Source organism: Hetaerina americana, unplaced genomic scaffold (genome assembly GCF_022747635.1).
Source record: "Hetaerina americana unplaced genomic scaffold, ioHetAmer1.1.p SCAF_6, whole genome shotgun sequence".
Lineage (NCBI taxonomy): Eukaryota > Metazoa > Arthropoda > Insecta > Odonata > Calopterygidae > Hetaerina > Hetaerina americana.
The window spans coordinates 41,048,486-41,065,334 of record NW_027287205.1 but is presented as its reverse complement, the minus strand read 5'-3'; the positions used below and the strand labels follow the sequence as shown (position 1 = coordinate 41,065,334).

Genomic DNA, 16,849 nt, shown 5'->3' with positions numbered 1-16,849 from the left:
CCCTTGGGTCTTCGTTGATAGCGCTGATGGCTTGCCCTGCTCGACGACTGGTTATTCAAGTGGCCTTGCTTCTAGAAAATATGCAATCTTACTGGTTTGACCAGACTTGTTCGCACATGACTGATGTGACCTCAGAGAACTGAAGTGGACGCTTAATATGCTGATAATTGATCTAAAACACGAGTCGTAACTGTTAGTATCCTAATTATTATAAATTGAATCAGACGTTACGTAACTGCATTAAATTTGACAACCACGCTGACAACATTATGTGATCAGAATTCATGGTCTGAACTGCCTGAAATCCGCAATGATGAAGACAGCGATTGCCGCTCTTGCACTGGCAATACCCGTTGTGCATGCTGAGGGACGAGGAATGGATTTTGGCGACGCTTTGGCTCTTATAATTGGATTATGCATCGGCATAATTGGAATACTGTCATGCCTTGGCCGCTACGCCCGAAACAGAGCATACCTGCAGCCCCTTCGATGACGTGTATGTTAATGATATCTCTGATTTGCCAGTTTTCATTTTCCTCGTCTTATGTAATTAATAATTTCCAGGTTGGTGAAGTTCTCACATAATGTCAAAAGGAAGTGCATCGGATATTTTTTCTACTCAAGATTGGACAGTTTAATTTTATATGGAAAATAAATAACTCTTTAACACAAAATTATCATTTGTAATTCCTTTAAACATAAAATGAGGTTTCCATAAATCTGGTACGGAAAAAAACCATTATTTGTGACTGCTATAATGTCCGTCACAGTCAAGTTCATTATCTCATATAAATCCTTTCATGGCCGATTGGGCCATTCAGTAAACTGCACAGAATGTACACAAAACTAATGTTCTTCACGTGAGGAGTTCATTTTTTCGCAAATGATATCTTCATTGCATGCGAAGGTGTAATTTTAAATCCTTGTAAGGCGTCCTTGGCTGCTGCTGACTGCATTTCATTTTCAAACTCCACGAACGCAATATCATGGCGATTTGGGACTAGCCGAACTTCTTTGAAGCCAGGAAACCTGAAGACAAAAAATGTTGTGATTAGAGATATCAATTGGTTACATGATATATATCACTAATGAGTTGGGTATTTCAGTTACGGTTTCCTCCATTTTACAATGTTTAAGGGTCGAAATGTCTCAATGTAAAACTTATATAATACAGTGACATTTTCCAATTAAACCATTTTTGGAATTTGAGTTCCCTGAATCTCTACTAATTTACGCCAACCTGCCCACTCAAATTAATGCTGGGTAATTTCACATTTTTACATATCCTTGCACTTTGTGATGCATAGAAACGAATCAGACCATATACGACATTGAAATAAATGCACAGGAAATAAATGGGTTATTTACTCCACCACAGTGCTCATAAAATAGTAAAATGGACATCCACGGCGATTTAGAAATTTAATACTTACTGGTTAAATAACATAGACAGCATAATCTCATTAGTTTCATCAGGTAGATTTGTCAAAAACAAAATTTGATTTGGTGGCTGTTCGGGCACTGCTGACATCCCTCCTGGACCTTTAAAAAATATTAAAAGTTGATTAAAATAATTATTTTACTACTCTTTTCTAACTGGGATGGAAAGTGAGTGGTGAAATTTTAAAAAGATATTAACAAACATCAGAACAGTCACTAGTAGAGTTTAAAGTGACAGAATATACATAAACCATTTCAATCTACCTCATTCCAATTGTGATATAAATTTCACAAAGATTTAGAGGTGACATATCTACATCTGTATGAAAATATGAACTATCTCCATAGATACAGTTCATATTTTTCCATCATAATACTGGCATTTATTTGGCAGATACGACGATGTGATAGAAAAATCGCGACACTAAGATTAGATCTGGTATTGACAAGGAGGAAAGATGGGTGGGTGCAATTCAGCAGTAGCATGATAATCATAGAATATATTAGGGTTATACATTAAAATTGCACATAGTCAATATTTTGTACTAGACAGAATAACCAAGTATTAATATAGACACAACAATAATAATTGTTGAGTAAAGTTAGCCTTTCCAGGCTATTTTAGTCTTCTTCCGGATTATGTCTTTAGCAGTTCAGGATAACAAAACCATTTTGCCATCAATTAGTTCGAAATCAATATCATACAAACTCCTACTGTGTTAAGGTTGTAACACATTGCACTGAGTTCTCTCTGTGATTCAGAAAGCCGAAGATGAATAGAAATTCATTCATTCACCTTAACTGAAAGGCCTATCAGTTTGAAGGATTAAGCATTTAATTTGCAATCATCCATATGATAACTTAGAATGAAGGTCCACAATCACCTTAACTACAGATGGGCAACTGACAAGCCACACTAAATATCAAGCAATTGATATCATTTATAGATTATTTTTAAATTATCTCCAAATTGAAATTAAATTTAAAATACTTCGCCTTTCCACATGAACCACTTTTATTACGACCTAGGTTTCGTTATGGTATAACATCATCAGGTCTGATATGATGATGATGTTATACCATAACGAAACCTAGGTTGTAATAAAAGTGGTTTATGTGGAAAGGCGAAGTATTTTAAATTTAATTTCAATATGAAGAATTTCCACCAAGTGACACCAGAAACTGTTTCATTTATCTCCTAATAATCTGTCGTATGCATTGCAGTACAGCAGAGAGAATTAAGCACTCATGCCAGGTAAATCTTTCTTTGTACATCCATGACACGTGATCCAGTCAAAGAAGTTTCAGTAGTAATATTAACTGTTTCACTGCTGCGAATGTACCTTTTCATTCTCCCTGTGGTGCGCTATCACACTTTGAAATTTTATTGAAATCATGTCCATCAAAATACATTAATAAAAATTTTCATTACATAAAAGAGTGAATATAGATATTTTCATAATTTCCATATTTTATAGATTTTTCCATTATTTCCAATTATTTCAGGAATAATTAAGGCTACGGAGACATGATACCCTACCTATTCACTGAATGTGTGTAGGTTTCCAGAGACAGCCACAGTGAAAAGATTAAAAATGCTTAACTTCTCACGTGATTGAAATTATTGAAAACATTTTGAACGAAGTAACAAACAGCTCAATCAACTAGGTACACTGTTTTTAGGTCTTAGAAGAATGGTCAGTTTTTTGATTCTCCAGTCCTTACAAAATTGAGATGACCATGGTCAACTCCAATTATCACAATGAAGTACATATTAGAAGCCCAAAATAATAGTGGGTGAAATCAAGAATATAAGAGAACTAACTTAAGACCTGAAACAAATCTCAGGAATTATTCAGTACCTCTGGATGCACATGGAAACTTATCATTGGCATTATATGAAGAATAATTCACCTTTACTGACAATGTCAATATCAGGTATGTTTATAACAATTAAGGTCACCTTAATTCACCACAGCTAGGGAGTTTTAAAAATCAGAGAGAAAGTAGCACCATTACTTATAAAAACCAATAAGTCGATTATATTTCATCAATATCTGTGAGAAGTGACATGCACCTCTCATCTCATTTAATTAAATAGATTTAAAATCAACTGACCACTTAAAGTCTTAAATTGAAAAACATATCAACAAATTTCAACCATATGCGAGTCCAGATTTTACTTCTCCACTTACTATGTAATATTTGAAAACATTTAAGGCTAAAGAGCCACATCTCCAAAGGGAGGAGAAAAGATAGAAAATTGTTTTCACTAACATTCAAATATTACAATAATCTGTTAAGCACTAGTCGAAGAAACTAACATTTTAATTACTTTTTACATGAAACTATCATTGATCATAATCCATGTTAATGCTCTTTCTTTTTGGATAGCAACTAATACAGTTATCAAAATACCCACAGAAAAAAGCTCTCCACAGATGTACTTGGGTGAAATTTTCAGAATAACTGGGTTGTTTGATGCAGGTAGAGAAAAAAAAACTTGGCTATTCCCTATTAAAAGGTTTAATATATTGCACGATCATGGTTTCAATACTGCACATCATAATCAGGTGACAAACCACCTGATAATGATTCGCAGAAACAAGCGATATGTCCCCTGATAATGATGTGCACCATTGAAACCATGGTCATGAAAAATATTAAACCATTCTCTAACTTCATCATGAAACAATTCCACCCAGTTAAGCCTGAAACTGTCATGGGTTGTTTGATTAGGGGACAACACAATCCACAGACTCCAGAAAAGTTGCAACTTAAGACACTAATAATAACAATAACATCGAAAATTAGGCGTAAATATCATCCAATAGTAACTATGTAGAGTAAATAGTCTATGGGTAACACAAACAAAATCAGAATTTGATTGATGGTTTGCATATTTGAGAAAATCTATGTGAGAGTATATTACTTTGATAAATGCCAAGAAAAAACTACATTTTCAAAAAAACCACATATTTCAATCTACCCATTTTCATGTCATCCAAAAGCCTATTCTCTTCCTCCATCTACCTCACTCATCCAACATTCTTCATTCTAGCCTTAAGCATTCCATTACCTCTCAATATTTCCTTTTCTCACTTTTCTGCCTCATTTGGAGTTCACCTTATTTGAAACTTCATCATTTTCCTTCCTCTCTACCCAACCACTTTCTACATATCCACAACTCAAAAGACTCAAATATAGTCTTATTCTCTTCCCTTATTCCTATGATTCATAATCGTATAGCTCTATTATCCTTTACTTACTTCCTTTAAAAATATTTTCCTTGTAGCTTTAATTAATGTTCCATTCATCAATTCCCTTCTCACTGCAAAGCTTTCAATTTAGTCCAATTGTCCTGTCCACAGACATTAAATAATTGATCCACTAAAATTTCTCAAATTTTCAACTATTATTTCAATAATCTCCATCTCAATTGACACCAACCTAATAATAGTATATATAAATTTCTGTCCTTTTTCCACACATTTCTTGTTATTCCTCTATCTTCCTTACTCTTATCATCATTCTAACATTCCATTTTCCTACCCTATTCCCGACCTCTCCTGGGTCTTCCTTATTACTGTGGCCTATTACTCGGTTATGCAAGAATTGTGCATAAGACAAACATAGGGGCCTACACTTCGAATTTTGATAGGGTTACCCATTGCCTCAAAAACTCTACTGGGAGTAATTATTATTGTCCCTACCAATAGGACTCTTAAGACCCATTTGAACATGATGGAACAGACTTCCACTATTTCAAAACTGTATTCAATGTGACGATAAAATAGGTAATAATGGATGTAATGTCAACCACTTCAGTCAGTTACGGTTTTAGCAATTAAAAAGTTTATGGATTTCACCAATGAATCTTCACAGTGAAATATGACCACTAAAAATAAGGGAAAGAAATCTGAATGATTATTAAGCATATTTTATTTGCCTAACAGCTTACCAGGTTGAACAGGAACACCTTGACCAAAGCCTGGACCCATTAGTGAAGATGGACCTGTACCAGCAGCAGGGGAAGCTCCAGCTGCTGCATTGGCGGCCCCTTGCAGCTGAAGCTGTTGTCTAGCCTGTTCCTTCGCAGCTTTCCTCTTTGCCTTCTTTGTGTCACCAGGCGTCGGTGTACCATTTGTGGCAGCTTCATCTCCTGCAGGAATTATTACTGGACGTCTCCTCTTCGGACGCTCTTGAAATGTTCCTTTCATTTTGGCTATGATGTCCGAATCTGACTTGCAGTACTGTATTCGCTGATAAAAATTGTTGAACTTCATTATAATAATGCACTCAGAAATATTCATTTGTTTGTTCAACAATTAATTCCTAATTCCACATATCCTCAGATACCCAAGTATGCCTCAGGCAACACTTGGTTTGGCCACATATCATATTGTCGGCATCTACTCTAGGTAGAATTTGCGAGCAAGGATAAATCATCATGGGATATATATAAAGTAAAACTACAAAAAATGACACATAAAATGTACTACTATCGTGTGCTATACACATGGATAGAAAAAATACCCAAGCCATGAACACAGTCACGTCCGAACTGATTCAATTCATTCAGGAACATGTATATAGAGACAGGATTAGTTAAAATGTCAGGGAAAATGACAAAAAATAGGTGTTTAGCATTCTCAAAAATGGTAAACATCAGTCAAAGTGCAGAAGATATAGCATTTAATCAGCTAGAAACTAAGTATCTATAGGTGTAAACTTAGCTGTAGTGAGAGCATAAAATTCAAACGTGTGTATGGGTGGCTACGCTGAACATGGAATTAATTAATTTATTTCGTCATTTAATACTTTTCTTAGACCTTAGGTGGGTGCACTAACTACCATTAAATAGCCTTACCATCGGTTTATCATAGAACGGGAACCCTTGCATAGACCGGAGCGCGTTGGTTGAACTGGTGATTTCCTTGAAAATTACAAAAGCTTGTCCTCTCATCTTTAACGTCTTTGCGGCAACAATATCCAAAATTTGACCGAATTGAGAGAAAATGGCATAGAGTGACTTCTTCAGTTCTACAAAACGCAAAAAACATGGAATAAATTTTATGCAATAGAAGGTCAGTTATTTAACGTACAATAGGATGCATTAATCAATACTCAAAGAAACCTGTATCAGTCAATAATATTAAACAATGCTTTAAAATTGGAAGCAAACTCATCAAGCCGAGAATATATTCAATAAATAAAAGGGCTGAAAACAAAAGAGCACTTGAAATAAATAAAGATTTGTACATACCATCTTTCTTCACCTTTTCGTTGAGATTGTTGATGTAAATTGTATTATTCGGGCGAATATCCATCATTATATTTTAACGCTCCAATCTAATATAAATTTCTAAGAAAAAGAAACAATATTTATCAGATGAAACGCCTTATTTCTGATCTAAACATACTAAAACGATACCACGCGCCGGTAGTATTTATGATAAACAATCCGAGAAACAGTGCATACGCTAAACAGTGTAATTGTGACCATTAAAAGAACATCACTTTACATAAAGCATCACAAATATGTTGTAAAAAAATACAATAAATTACCTTATACACGGACCTCACCAAAATAATCTACCGCGTCCAAAAACTAATGCCACTGTTTCGATAATGGCAGTGTAAAAAGATTCAAATTAAATAATCGCGCAAAAAAATTCTAAAAACAGTAAATATGTATGAAAATAATTTTCAAGATTCTGCATACTTAATAATTATCTTAAAAAATGCTCAATGCAAAAATTAATGTGAATATATCATAATGGTTACTGGGTTCGAGAGTGCAAGCCATATTGTCAGACGAGGTCAGATGCCTATTGGAAAATGATAGGGGTGGAAGTTCTGTCTGTGTAATAACCTAAACGTTGTTACTATTCGATTGTGTATTGCATTTACATTCACGCGGACAGGAAAAAATCCAAGTCCAGTTGCAATAATGGTGAGTGGTTTTTTCTTATTTCGTATTTTACAGTTTCGCCTTGTTCTACACCGAAATACTAACCCGCTAATTGTAGCGAACGTACATATATCATCATATCAGAATGACGTTCCTTTAATGGATGATTGTTTCTGTTTTTTATATTTCCACCCTTGTTTGTACAAGTCAGAGCAGGTGTCATTTGGTGACTGAATCTTACTAGTGGTGACGGATAGTGAAATGTTATTTTTTTAAATTTCCAGAGTTTTTTCGGCTTTGGCCAAGGGGCCGAAATAGACATTGTTCTCGATGGCACGGAAAATAGAAAAATGGCAGAAATAAAATCCGAGGATGGGAAGAAGGAGCGGCATCTTCTCTATTATGATGGAGAAACAGTGTCTGGGAAGGTGAGACATGCCTTGCAACAATTGCAGTATTGATGGGTTATCGCTATTATAATTTCTCCATAGTTTATAGTAATTTCCATAACTGTCCATAAATCAAGCAATGCTACAAAGCGTTTCTGTTGACCTTTGCGTTGGTCTATCAAAATTTAAACTAAAGCATATGCAGCATATTCCGTTGTGTATCTATTAATGTAGAAGCCATTTCCAATCTCTGCACGGTCACTTTACATTTTCGCCCCAAAGTGGCCATAGGGAGCCACCATGATTGTAGGTTACATAATTATTCGATACAGTGCAGCAGAATATATTTTTTCCCATGTTAAAACCTAAAAAAAAATTTGCTATACACTGTTGCCATTATTATATTTTTCTGACACTGTGTAGTGCCTGTTCATGCCATATTTTTGAAAGTATATATTTATTATTTTCATATTTGCCAATGTTTATGGTTACGCGCCTAGTTGGTAAGAATTTGTGTATAATGTGGTTGAACATCATAATTGCCGTGTTTACTATTTGAATTGTTTGCAATATTTTTTAATATTGACTGTGAACCCTTTAATATTCTTCTTTGGCAGGTTAATGTGACCCTTAAAAAAAATGGCTCTCGATTGGAACATCAAGGCATCAAAATTGAATTCATCGGCCAAATAGAACTCTATTATGATCGGGGAAATCACCATGAATTCACATCCTTGGTTAAAGAGCTTGCTCGCCCTGGCGAGCTTTCAAATCATGTATCATATCCTTTTGAGTTCCTTAATGTAGAAAAACCATTCGAGTCTTACACAGGTTCTAATGTGAGACTACGGTGAGTAATATATTTTTTTCTGGTTTCTTAATTATTATTTAAAAAATAAAACAAGAGTAATTACTGCTGCTAATTGGCCAAGAAACAGCCTCAGATAAGATAATATCGTTTTTGTAAATGCAAGTTGGGTTTCATTAATTAGAATTACTTTGGATGCTAATAATGCTTTCCCCACTATTTTACTGGTACTTGAAAAATCATGGCGTTCTTTTTAATTCTAATGCAAGTTTTTGTGTTGTATTGAAAGTGAGAAATCGGCCTGCCTTGGGTTTCGGTGATCTTAAGTTTACAGTCCTATGATATCATTTACTTGGGGGTTGTAATGTCACATGCCTCTATAGGACAATTATTTCTTTTAGTGGTTTTTCGAAAGTTCTTTTCTTGCTTAAGTTTTTTAATCTTTGGCCCTTACTGCATTGGCCAATTATTGGAGTCCCATTGGTATAATTAAAGCATGTTTAGCTAAGGTCAATGACTTAATTAATGTGCTGTTATTTTTTGTTTGGGATAAGTGTTACTTTTTTATTTATATAAACACAATGATCTGGAATAAAGGATAGAAACAACTCTATGAATGATTCATGATAACTGTTTTATTTTGGTAACTTGAGTTATTGAAATGTTGTTGTCAACTGAAAATTTAAAAATGTTGCAATCAGGGGCATGAAAATAAAAAGGTCATAGTGACATTCACAGGCTGTTGTTATTTATTATCATTATAGAGAAACTACTCAAGAGTCAAGATTGGCTTCATGCATTTTATGAACACTCTTTAATATGAATGGAGCCAAATTGGAATAAATCCAAATGAGAGAGGAATGAGTTTCAGAAAAACATAAGAAATATATCCTTTACATTTTACTGAACAAATGACAGTTTCTCCAAAATAGCTTTATCAAGAACAATACATACTTCTGTTAATGGCAACAGCTCATTTTCGTAAAATATTCAGTATTTTATGAATAAAATATTAGGACAACAAATTGTGGCAATAGTAGAATATTTGCTAAAAATTAATGACAGTAATACCTTATTTAGCCTTGAATGATCAAATATGAGAAAGCATAAAACTGATATCAGACAAATCTATTTTTAAGTACACATCACACATATACGAGACTATTGCAACATAATTAGGTCAAGCGTTCATCAGTCATGATTTCTTTTATGCAACACCATGGGAATTGTTAAAAGTTGACTTTCAATCACAATTATTATCTATATCACAATCTATATTATTACCAGACAAGTTAATATATTCTTAAATTTCCTCTTGGTTTCATTTTTAGCAAAACCCTTATTGACATTGAAGTAATTGATATTGATGATCCTCACATTGCATCTTGAAATAGGAAGTGACAAGTATCATAAAGATATATATAATAGTGTCTGATAAATATTCATGATCTTAATTGTACCCATAATGCATTTTATGATTTTTATTGCTCTACCCATTTCTGTATTAATATGAAGTTGCTATTGAAATTATTAACTTTTAAAAATTCAAAATCAAGGGTAGAAAATTGAAGAACTTTGTCAAAGAGTATTGGTTTTGTTTGCAGCAGTAGCAACATTTCTATTTAAATATAATATATACCTGGCTTTTAAAAGATAAGAGCAATTTTGTCCATCTCTCTCTCTCGTCTCTTGTCATATTATTGTGTATTCGTTTCACTTCCTCTAATTGCACAAGCATTACTATAGACTGATTCCATGGATGGATTTTTTGAAGAATCCAAATTTTCGTGTGCAAATTATTGAATTCACAGATTAAGCCTTAGGCCTTGGCTGTACAATTCAGTTTTTTGTATAAAAACTCATCATATAAATAAATATATATTTGTTCCTTATCCATTTTTTTCTATAGATATTTCTTGAGGGTCACCATTGTGAGGAGGTTATCAGATGTTGTGAGAGAGGTTGACCTAATTGTCCACACATTGTCATCTTACCCAGATATGAACAACTCAATCAAGATGGAAGTTGGAATTGAGGAATGTCTTCACATTGAATTTGAGTACAACAAGTCTAAGTAAGTTAAAGATGTAAATAGTTGCAAAATGACCATCACTTTTAAGTTCCTCCCAAAGTTAATACCTATCTTAAAGATGTGGAGTAGACTCAATCCTCATCATTAAAAATTTTTAAGAAAGAGAATAAGAAATGAATCTTAACACTCCATTTGAAGCACCAACTTAATAAACTATTATTGGTAACACCTTCAGAAATTTTTGGTCATGAATTTTAAATAAGTATCAATAATCTGACAAGTATGGATGTTTGAAGAATGAAAATTGTAAGTTGTGAGTGCAGTTTATTATTCTTGGTTGGGAATAGTTCATATGTAGTAAACCTCAAGTTATAAAAACAGATTTTTCACAACATAAATCTTTTGTATAGCCCTAAACCACAGTAATCAACCTGAAAGTCGGTAAGATAGGTGAAGGTAAAGATAATTGAGTACTAAGCCCAATGGTGTATGAAATTCACACATCAGGGCAGGGAGACCAGATCCTTTCCCTGTGCCGCCAATGGTTTCACAGGAAGATTTGGTACCAAAAAAATCACACTTCTGGGTGCAGCTGTGGTTCCTTGGAGGTATCCCTGGGAATCAAACCTGGGCTCTCCAGTTTGCAGTTAAATACTGCACTGGATTGCCATGCCCATGTTTTGGAAAGATTTGCTGTTCATGGGAAAGCAATGAAATGCATGATCTTTTGGAAGTAGGCACTTTGCTTTTCTACTTTAAATAGTTTCTATATTACTTGGGTTTATGTGCAGAGGAACATCTGGTAAATGATAATTGTGGGGCAACTCATATAAAGGAGAGGGGAAGGGAGAAGAGAAGAAAGCAAAGGATAAAAGGGAGGAGAGGAGAGCTCTAGAAGGGAAGCTTAAATTAAATAAAAATAATTTTTCTAAAAAAATGAGCTGCCTTCCATTCTACGTATGTCACATAGAGAATGTTCGATCCCCTGGTCTCAAGAGAGAATACTGAATGAACACTCTGTAAAAAATATTTCTCGGAGTAGTGGCTATAGTGAAAGTCTAATTGACGGACTAAACATGAAAAAACAATCAAGTATAGCCAAGTCTGCCATTTGTTGTTCCAGTCCCTCAGAGGAACTACCTCAGTGGCGGAAGTTCCCTTTCCTTGGCAGTCATTCATCAAAGTACAAAGAATCCTACTGAAGGACAAGGTGAAACTTACTTTCTACAACAGGATTAAATTAAGCAACCTTCTATGTTGTACAAAAGATGGAGTCAATTCCCTTCACGAAAGTGGAGTGCACAAACTATGCTGTGATGACTGCGACAGAGTTTACATAGGCCAAATGGGAAGAAGAATTGAGACAAGAGTGAAAGAATATAAACATGCTTCAGAAATAATATTTCTTCATCCATTTGCTCTGATCCTCCACCGAATCACCTTGCCATTAATGGATAGAATTATTCTTTGTCACTCTGACCTTCCTTCCTCTCCCTTTCCATTTCCTTCCCTCACCACAATGGAGCTTTCCCCCCCCCCCTTTAAGCCATTGGTTCATCCCTAGGTTGTGTTAAAACTAGTTTATGTGGAAAAGCCAAGTGTCTTCTTTCATCATAATGGATTTCTACCTCATTACGCTTGGAACTGTGTTAGTCATGATCTTCTCAGACTGAGGAGAAGTGTTAAGTATTATGAGGAATATATTTCTATTCATAAAATTGATATTATTATAATTATTTTACAGATATCATTTGAAGGATGTGATAGTTGGGAAAATCTATTTCCTCTTAGTGCGAATCAAAATAAAACACATGGAAATTGCCATCATTCGAAGGGAAACCACAGGTTCAGGTATGGTCAAAACATATCTATATTAATTTCATTGCAGTGATCAGGGTGTAATTATTTGATGCCTATATTCCATATTAGTCTTTAAGATTTATTTCCATGGCCCAAAGTTTGACAGTCACTTTCAGGTGACTAGTATGCTTTATTATTTTCCTATTTTATGGGGCTAGTAGCTGCCATGCTATGTCGAATTGGTTGGTATGTTTGGGGAAAGGTGGGAGGGGCAGGGAAAAAAGGGCTTATTTTCTACTAATTTTCTCTGCAAATACTTTTCCTTTTTTGTTTATACCTCTTTATCTGAAATGCCACAGACATCAAAGCAATAACGGATTCCAGTTGTCATCCATCATCTTTTGTCTCTTGATCATCCCACTGCCTCTTAATCCTTCTGCAAACTACCCATTGGAGTGGCCATAATTTCATTTCCACGACATGTTTCAAAGTATATCTGCTTGTATTGTTATGTTAAGATCTGTTCAAGTATCAATTGTTGCCCCTTTATATTACGAAAGAAAACCTTTTTCAAGGAGTTGTCCTAATATTTTTTTCTTGCTTTATTGATTCAAATAGTCTTCTTCAATTTTAGAAATGCTCCTGTTTTCTCTATTTATAAGAGTGATCCAGTTGTATTTCATATCTAGATCAGAGTAATGTCAGGCATAGTTTTCCCTAGATCTCTCAGAAAAATAGATAATTTGCAGATCTAATTCCATGAGAATAATCTTTTCCACTGACTTATGTGAAATTAATTTATAATATAATATTTTCTAGGATGCTATCCAAAACTGGTTGATAGGGTTCCACCCTCAATTGTTTCTATCTGCTTTTTCTCTTCCATTAAGAACCCTGAATGAGAATTCTATTTCCTCTTGTGAAGTAAAATTTTCTAGTACTGCATTATATGTTTATTTAAATTAACAAAGCAAATTGGTCATTTTGATCATAGTATTATTGTTATTTGTTATTGTTGTTCACTGTTTACTTGTGATTTCTAATCATGTGAAAACTTTTAACAGGTCCAAACATGTATACTGAAAATGAAACCATAGCAAAGTACGAGATAATGGATGGAGCTCCAGTTAGAGGAGAAAGTATACCAATAAGGGTATTTTTGGCTGGTTATGACCTAACCCCCACAATGAGGGATATAAATAAGAAATTCTCTGTGCGTTACTTTCTTAATCTAGTACTCATGGATGAAGAGGACAGGAGGTATTTTAAACAGCAAGTAAGTACAAGGGTGGACAATTACTCTTCAAATTAAGATTATTCAGAAAAACTCAGTGATTTCTATAATTTCAGAAATGAACGAGAGTGTATGTATGTATGCATGCAAATTAAAAAGTGTATGCTGAGGTTATTTGGATCCACTTTGTAAATATTGGTCTTGTGGCAAAATATTGTAATCGGTTAACTATTAGATAGTGGCTTGAGCTGAAATTAATGTTGCTTAATGAGGCAGTAGATGGTGGCAAAATGGGCAATATTCCAATACTAATACCTGCGCCTAATCTTGCCCCATAGTATGGATTTATGTGAGTTCTTGGACATAATGATAGTTTTCTTGTTAGGGACATAGGTTAGTCAATGGTCTCTCAGTGCTGAATCATGTTGTCTTGTATGCTTATATCAATGAGAGAAAGGTGTGCAAAATTAGATATGGGTGCAGAGGTATGTAACACAAGAATAACTTGGAATAAGTATTTCATAATTTTATGGTTTCACCAGATGCTGATAGTGATACATGCTTTATCACAACTTATTCTGTGCATTAGTACGATTTTTAGGTAAATAGAAATTCATAAAATAATGTTGTCAATTTAAATGCCAGGAACTTGGCATTAATGAAGTAAATGCATAATTATTGCCATTCCATAGTAATTGTATGCATGTAGTTACCAGTTTTTGTGATACTGTGTTCATGAGTTTTCCTGTACTGTCTTGGAAATGACCACATGTAAGCAAATATGTATTTGGCTGGGCAAAATTAGTTTATCTATGAAATTGGTACCAAATGAAGGGAGACGATTTGTGTTCATCAATTTGTAATTCATGGAATGCATTAGATGCCAATTTTTTCGTTGTTGAGGGAAAAAATAATCCCCAATTTTTATGGGGATTTAATCCTAAATTTGATCGTATTTTTAAAATTGTGAAGAGCTTCTAGTAAATGATGAGTTGTGTTCTTATTGCCTCTTTCATTTTTGTTTATAATCAGGGTATTGGGTGCTATAAATTATTTGTTTGTATTATCTAATATCTAGTCGGGTTAAATAAAACAGTTTCATTCACATTTTGCTTATTTTCTCTTCCAGGAGATAACTCTTTGGAGAAAAGGGGAAAAGACTCCAAGGAAAGGGATCCAGCAACAGCAGCAGAATCTTACGGCTCGCTTTGGCTCTGTGTCGATAGGGGATCGAAGCAACAGCACTGATGGCAGGCAAAGTGCCGGTGGGGGGGAGGATGGCCCCATAGGGGGAGAGCAGACGGCAGTGAGGGAAGATGGAGAAGGCCATAGGCATGTGAATGCAATGACGCGTGAGGATGAGGGGAGTGAAAGTGGTGGGGAGGATGGAGGTGGCAGCTTTGGAGGTGTTAAGGGCATCCATGGCAGTGATTAAGTGAGAGGGAAGTAAGTTGCAGTACATGTGTAAAAAATAATATTGTGGAGGGCATAACGAGGATAAAAAAAAGTGTGTGGGAGCTTATGTCACAAGTACCTACTACATTGGGAACAATGCGTGGAGGAGAGTTATTTAATGAGTGCTAGCAAAAGTTTGTCTGAATGCTTAATCGAATCTGTATCACATAAGAGGAGGTATACCATCTCTGACTCATTAGTGCTCTCTCAGCCAGTTGTGTCAAGATCATCTGGCAATGGTTGAGGTGTGCGCAAATTTTAGTGGTCCGTCTTTTGTCTTCAGAAAATGGTGGTGCTGAAAATATCTCTTCCGGCTTATTTGATGGAGTGGTTTTGTCATAGAATATGTGATGTGAATTTGTCCAGATGTTTACTTGTTTTCATGAATGTAAGAGAGATATCAGACAATTTTAAGTTTCTATGCTGGTTACATAATGTGATAAGCCTCGATCCTTTGTGAATGCACTGGAATAAAGTGGATAAGAGGAGATATGCAGACATCTAAATTGACTGAATCCCCAATTTTTATGGGGATAAGCAACTTAACAAAAGTAATTGTTGGGTTTGGCATTTTTTGGCCAAATGGTTTTGTAAACAAAAATTATATTATACTCTCCTAATGAATATATATAAATGCATATATATATATATATATATATATATATATATATATATATGTGAGCTGTTTATGGTACCTCCTTTATAACTTAGTCACTAAGCTTTGAAGGAGAAATATTGATTGTATCCATGCTGGATGTTATTTCTGTTGTTTTAGTTCCAGTACAATGGGTTCATTTAACAAATAATAAATTTGAAAGTTAATCTGTTGTTTTACACAGATTGACGGCCGAAATCTTAAACAGTAGAAATTTGAACAATGAACCAGACTTCTTGGGTATGTCAACATGTTTACTTATGGCATTCCATCTTGAATGACTGGTTCAAGTTGCCCAAGGTTCTTGATAGTCCATTCCAGTTGGAATAAATTATGAGATGTATTTAAAAAAAATGCCTACTTGGACTCAATCATGATACTATTTTTAAAATCTTTGTTTGAGATTGGTCTTCTGAGGTAGGTAACTATGTTAAAATTGGCACTTACCTCCTTTGTTATATAAAGCCTTCATAGAATCATGTGTATCTTTCTGTACATATGCATATGTATGTAAAGAGATTGATTTGTATATAGCTGTTTCGTTGTGTACATTTATAAAGGTGAACTATGTAGAAGATTGAAATGATTAATCAAATCATATTTTCAGCAAATCTATTTCTGATTATTTCTTGAGTAAGAAATCATACCCATTTATTATTTGTTTTGGAGAATTTTCTCTTTGTATGGAGGTCATTTCTCTCATTTATTTTTAACTACTTTATTAAATAATCAATTTAAGTTTTGCTTACCTGGTACCAAAGGAAAACCTGTAGAATGATTGAGGTATTTTTGTATGCTTATATGCATGTGTGTATATATATATGTAAATAAGTAAATGTAGCTGAGTGTGGATTCATATGTACATGTATGAATGTGTGCATACATATATATACACACACAAATGATGAATTTGTTTTCTTATTTGGGCTTCCACGGAGGTTTTCAATAGTCAAAAAGTGTTGCTAGTCTCCCAGTAACAATATGTTTCAATTAATATTGGATGGAAGGTTTGAACCATCAGTTGTTATTAATCTCATTCTCGAGTTTTGTTACATACTATTATATTACAATACATTAATCCAACCTGTACATATTGGGGAAAACACCTGTATTTTTAGAAGC

At 34.3% G+C, this 16,849-nt stretch overlaps 2 protein-coding genes and 1 long non-coding RNA gene across 3 annotated transcripts; 2 read left to right on the top strand and 1 right to left on the bottom strand.

The window, feature by feature from the left end:
* The first annotated feature begins 15 nt into the window (after positions 1-15).
* On the top strand, positions 16-1,209 carry LOC139694921 (uncharacterized). The gene is made up of 2 exons (XR_011702248.1): positions 16-496; positions 565-1,209. It is a non-coding gene; the product is annotated as an uncharacterized lncRNA (long non-coding RNA).
* On the bottom strand, positions 870-7,068 carry snf (U1 small nuclear ribonucleoprotein A snf). Its single transcript, XM_071593423.1, has 6 exons — positions 7,009-7,068; positions 6,707-6,805; positions 6,311-6,483; positions 5,402-5,702; positions 1,434-1,542; positions 870-1,029 (listed from the first exon to the last, which is right to left on the bottom strand). The coding sequence occupies exons 2-6, from the start codon at positions 6,771-6,773 to the stop codon at positions 870-872; spliced, it is 810 nt and encodes a 269-aa protein (XP_071449524.1). The 5' UTR covers positions 6,774-6,805; positions 7,009-7,068.
* A 173-nt stretch (positions 7,069-7,241) lies between these two features.
* Vps26 (vacuolar protein sorting 26) lies at positions 7,242-15,723 on the top strand. Its single transcript, XM_071593422.1, has 7 exons — positions 7,242-7,396; positions 7,639-7,782; positions 8,361-8,593; positions 10,461-10,625; positions 12,328-12,434; positions 13,448-13,659; positions 14,747-15,723. Exons 1-7 carry the CDS (start codon positions 7,394-7,396, stop codon positions 15,050-15,052), a joined length of 1,170 nt encoding a protein of 389 aa, XP_071449523.1. The 5' UTR covers positions 7,242-7,393; the 3' UTR covers positions 15,053-15,723.
* Positions 15,724-16,849: the final 1,126 nt, after the last annotated feature.

Excerpts from the sequence above, each read along its gene's own strand:
- snf (XM_071593423.1), bottom strand. The coding sequence starts at position 6,773 with ATGATGGATATTCGCCCGAATAATACAATTTACATCAACAATCTCAAC. Across the intron at positions 6,484-6,706 it reads CGAAAAGGTGAAGAAAGATG|AACTGAAGAAGTCACTCTAT; the intron begins GTATGTACAAAT and ends TGCGTTTTGTAG. Across the intron at positions 1,543-5,401 it reads AGGTGTTCCTGTTCAACCTG|GTCCAGGAGGGATGTCAGCA; the intron begins GTAAGCTGTTAG and ends TATTTTTTAAAG.
- Vps26 (XM_071593422.1), top strand. Across the intron at positions 12,435-13,447 it reads AAGGGAAACCACAGGTTCAG|GTCCAAACATGTATACTGAA; the intron begins GTATGGTCAAAA and ends AACTTTTAACAG. Across the intron at positions 13,660-14,746 it reads GGAGGTATTTTAAACAGCAA|GAGATAACTCTTTGGAGAAA; the intron begins GTAAGTACAAGG and ends TTTCTCTTCCAG.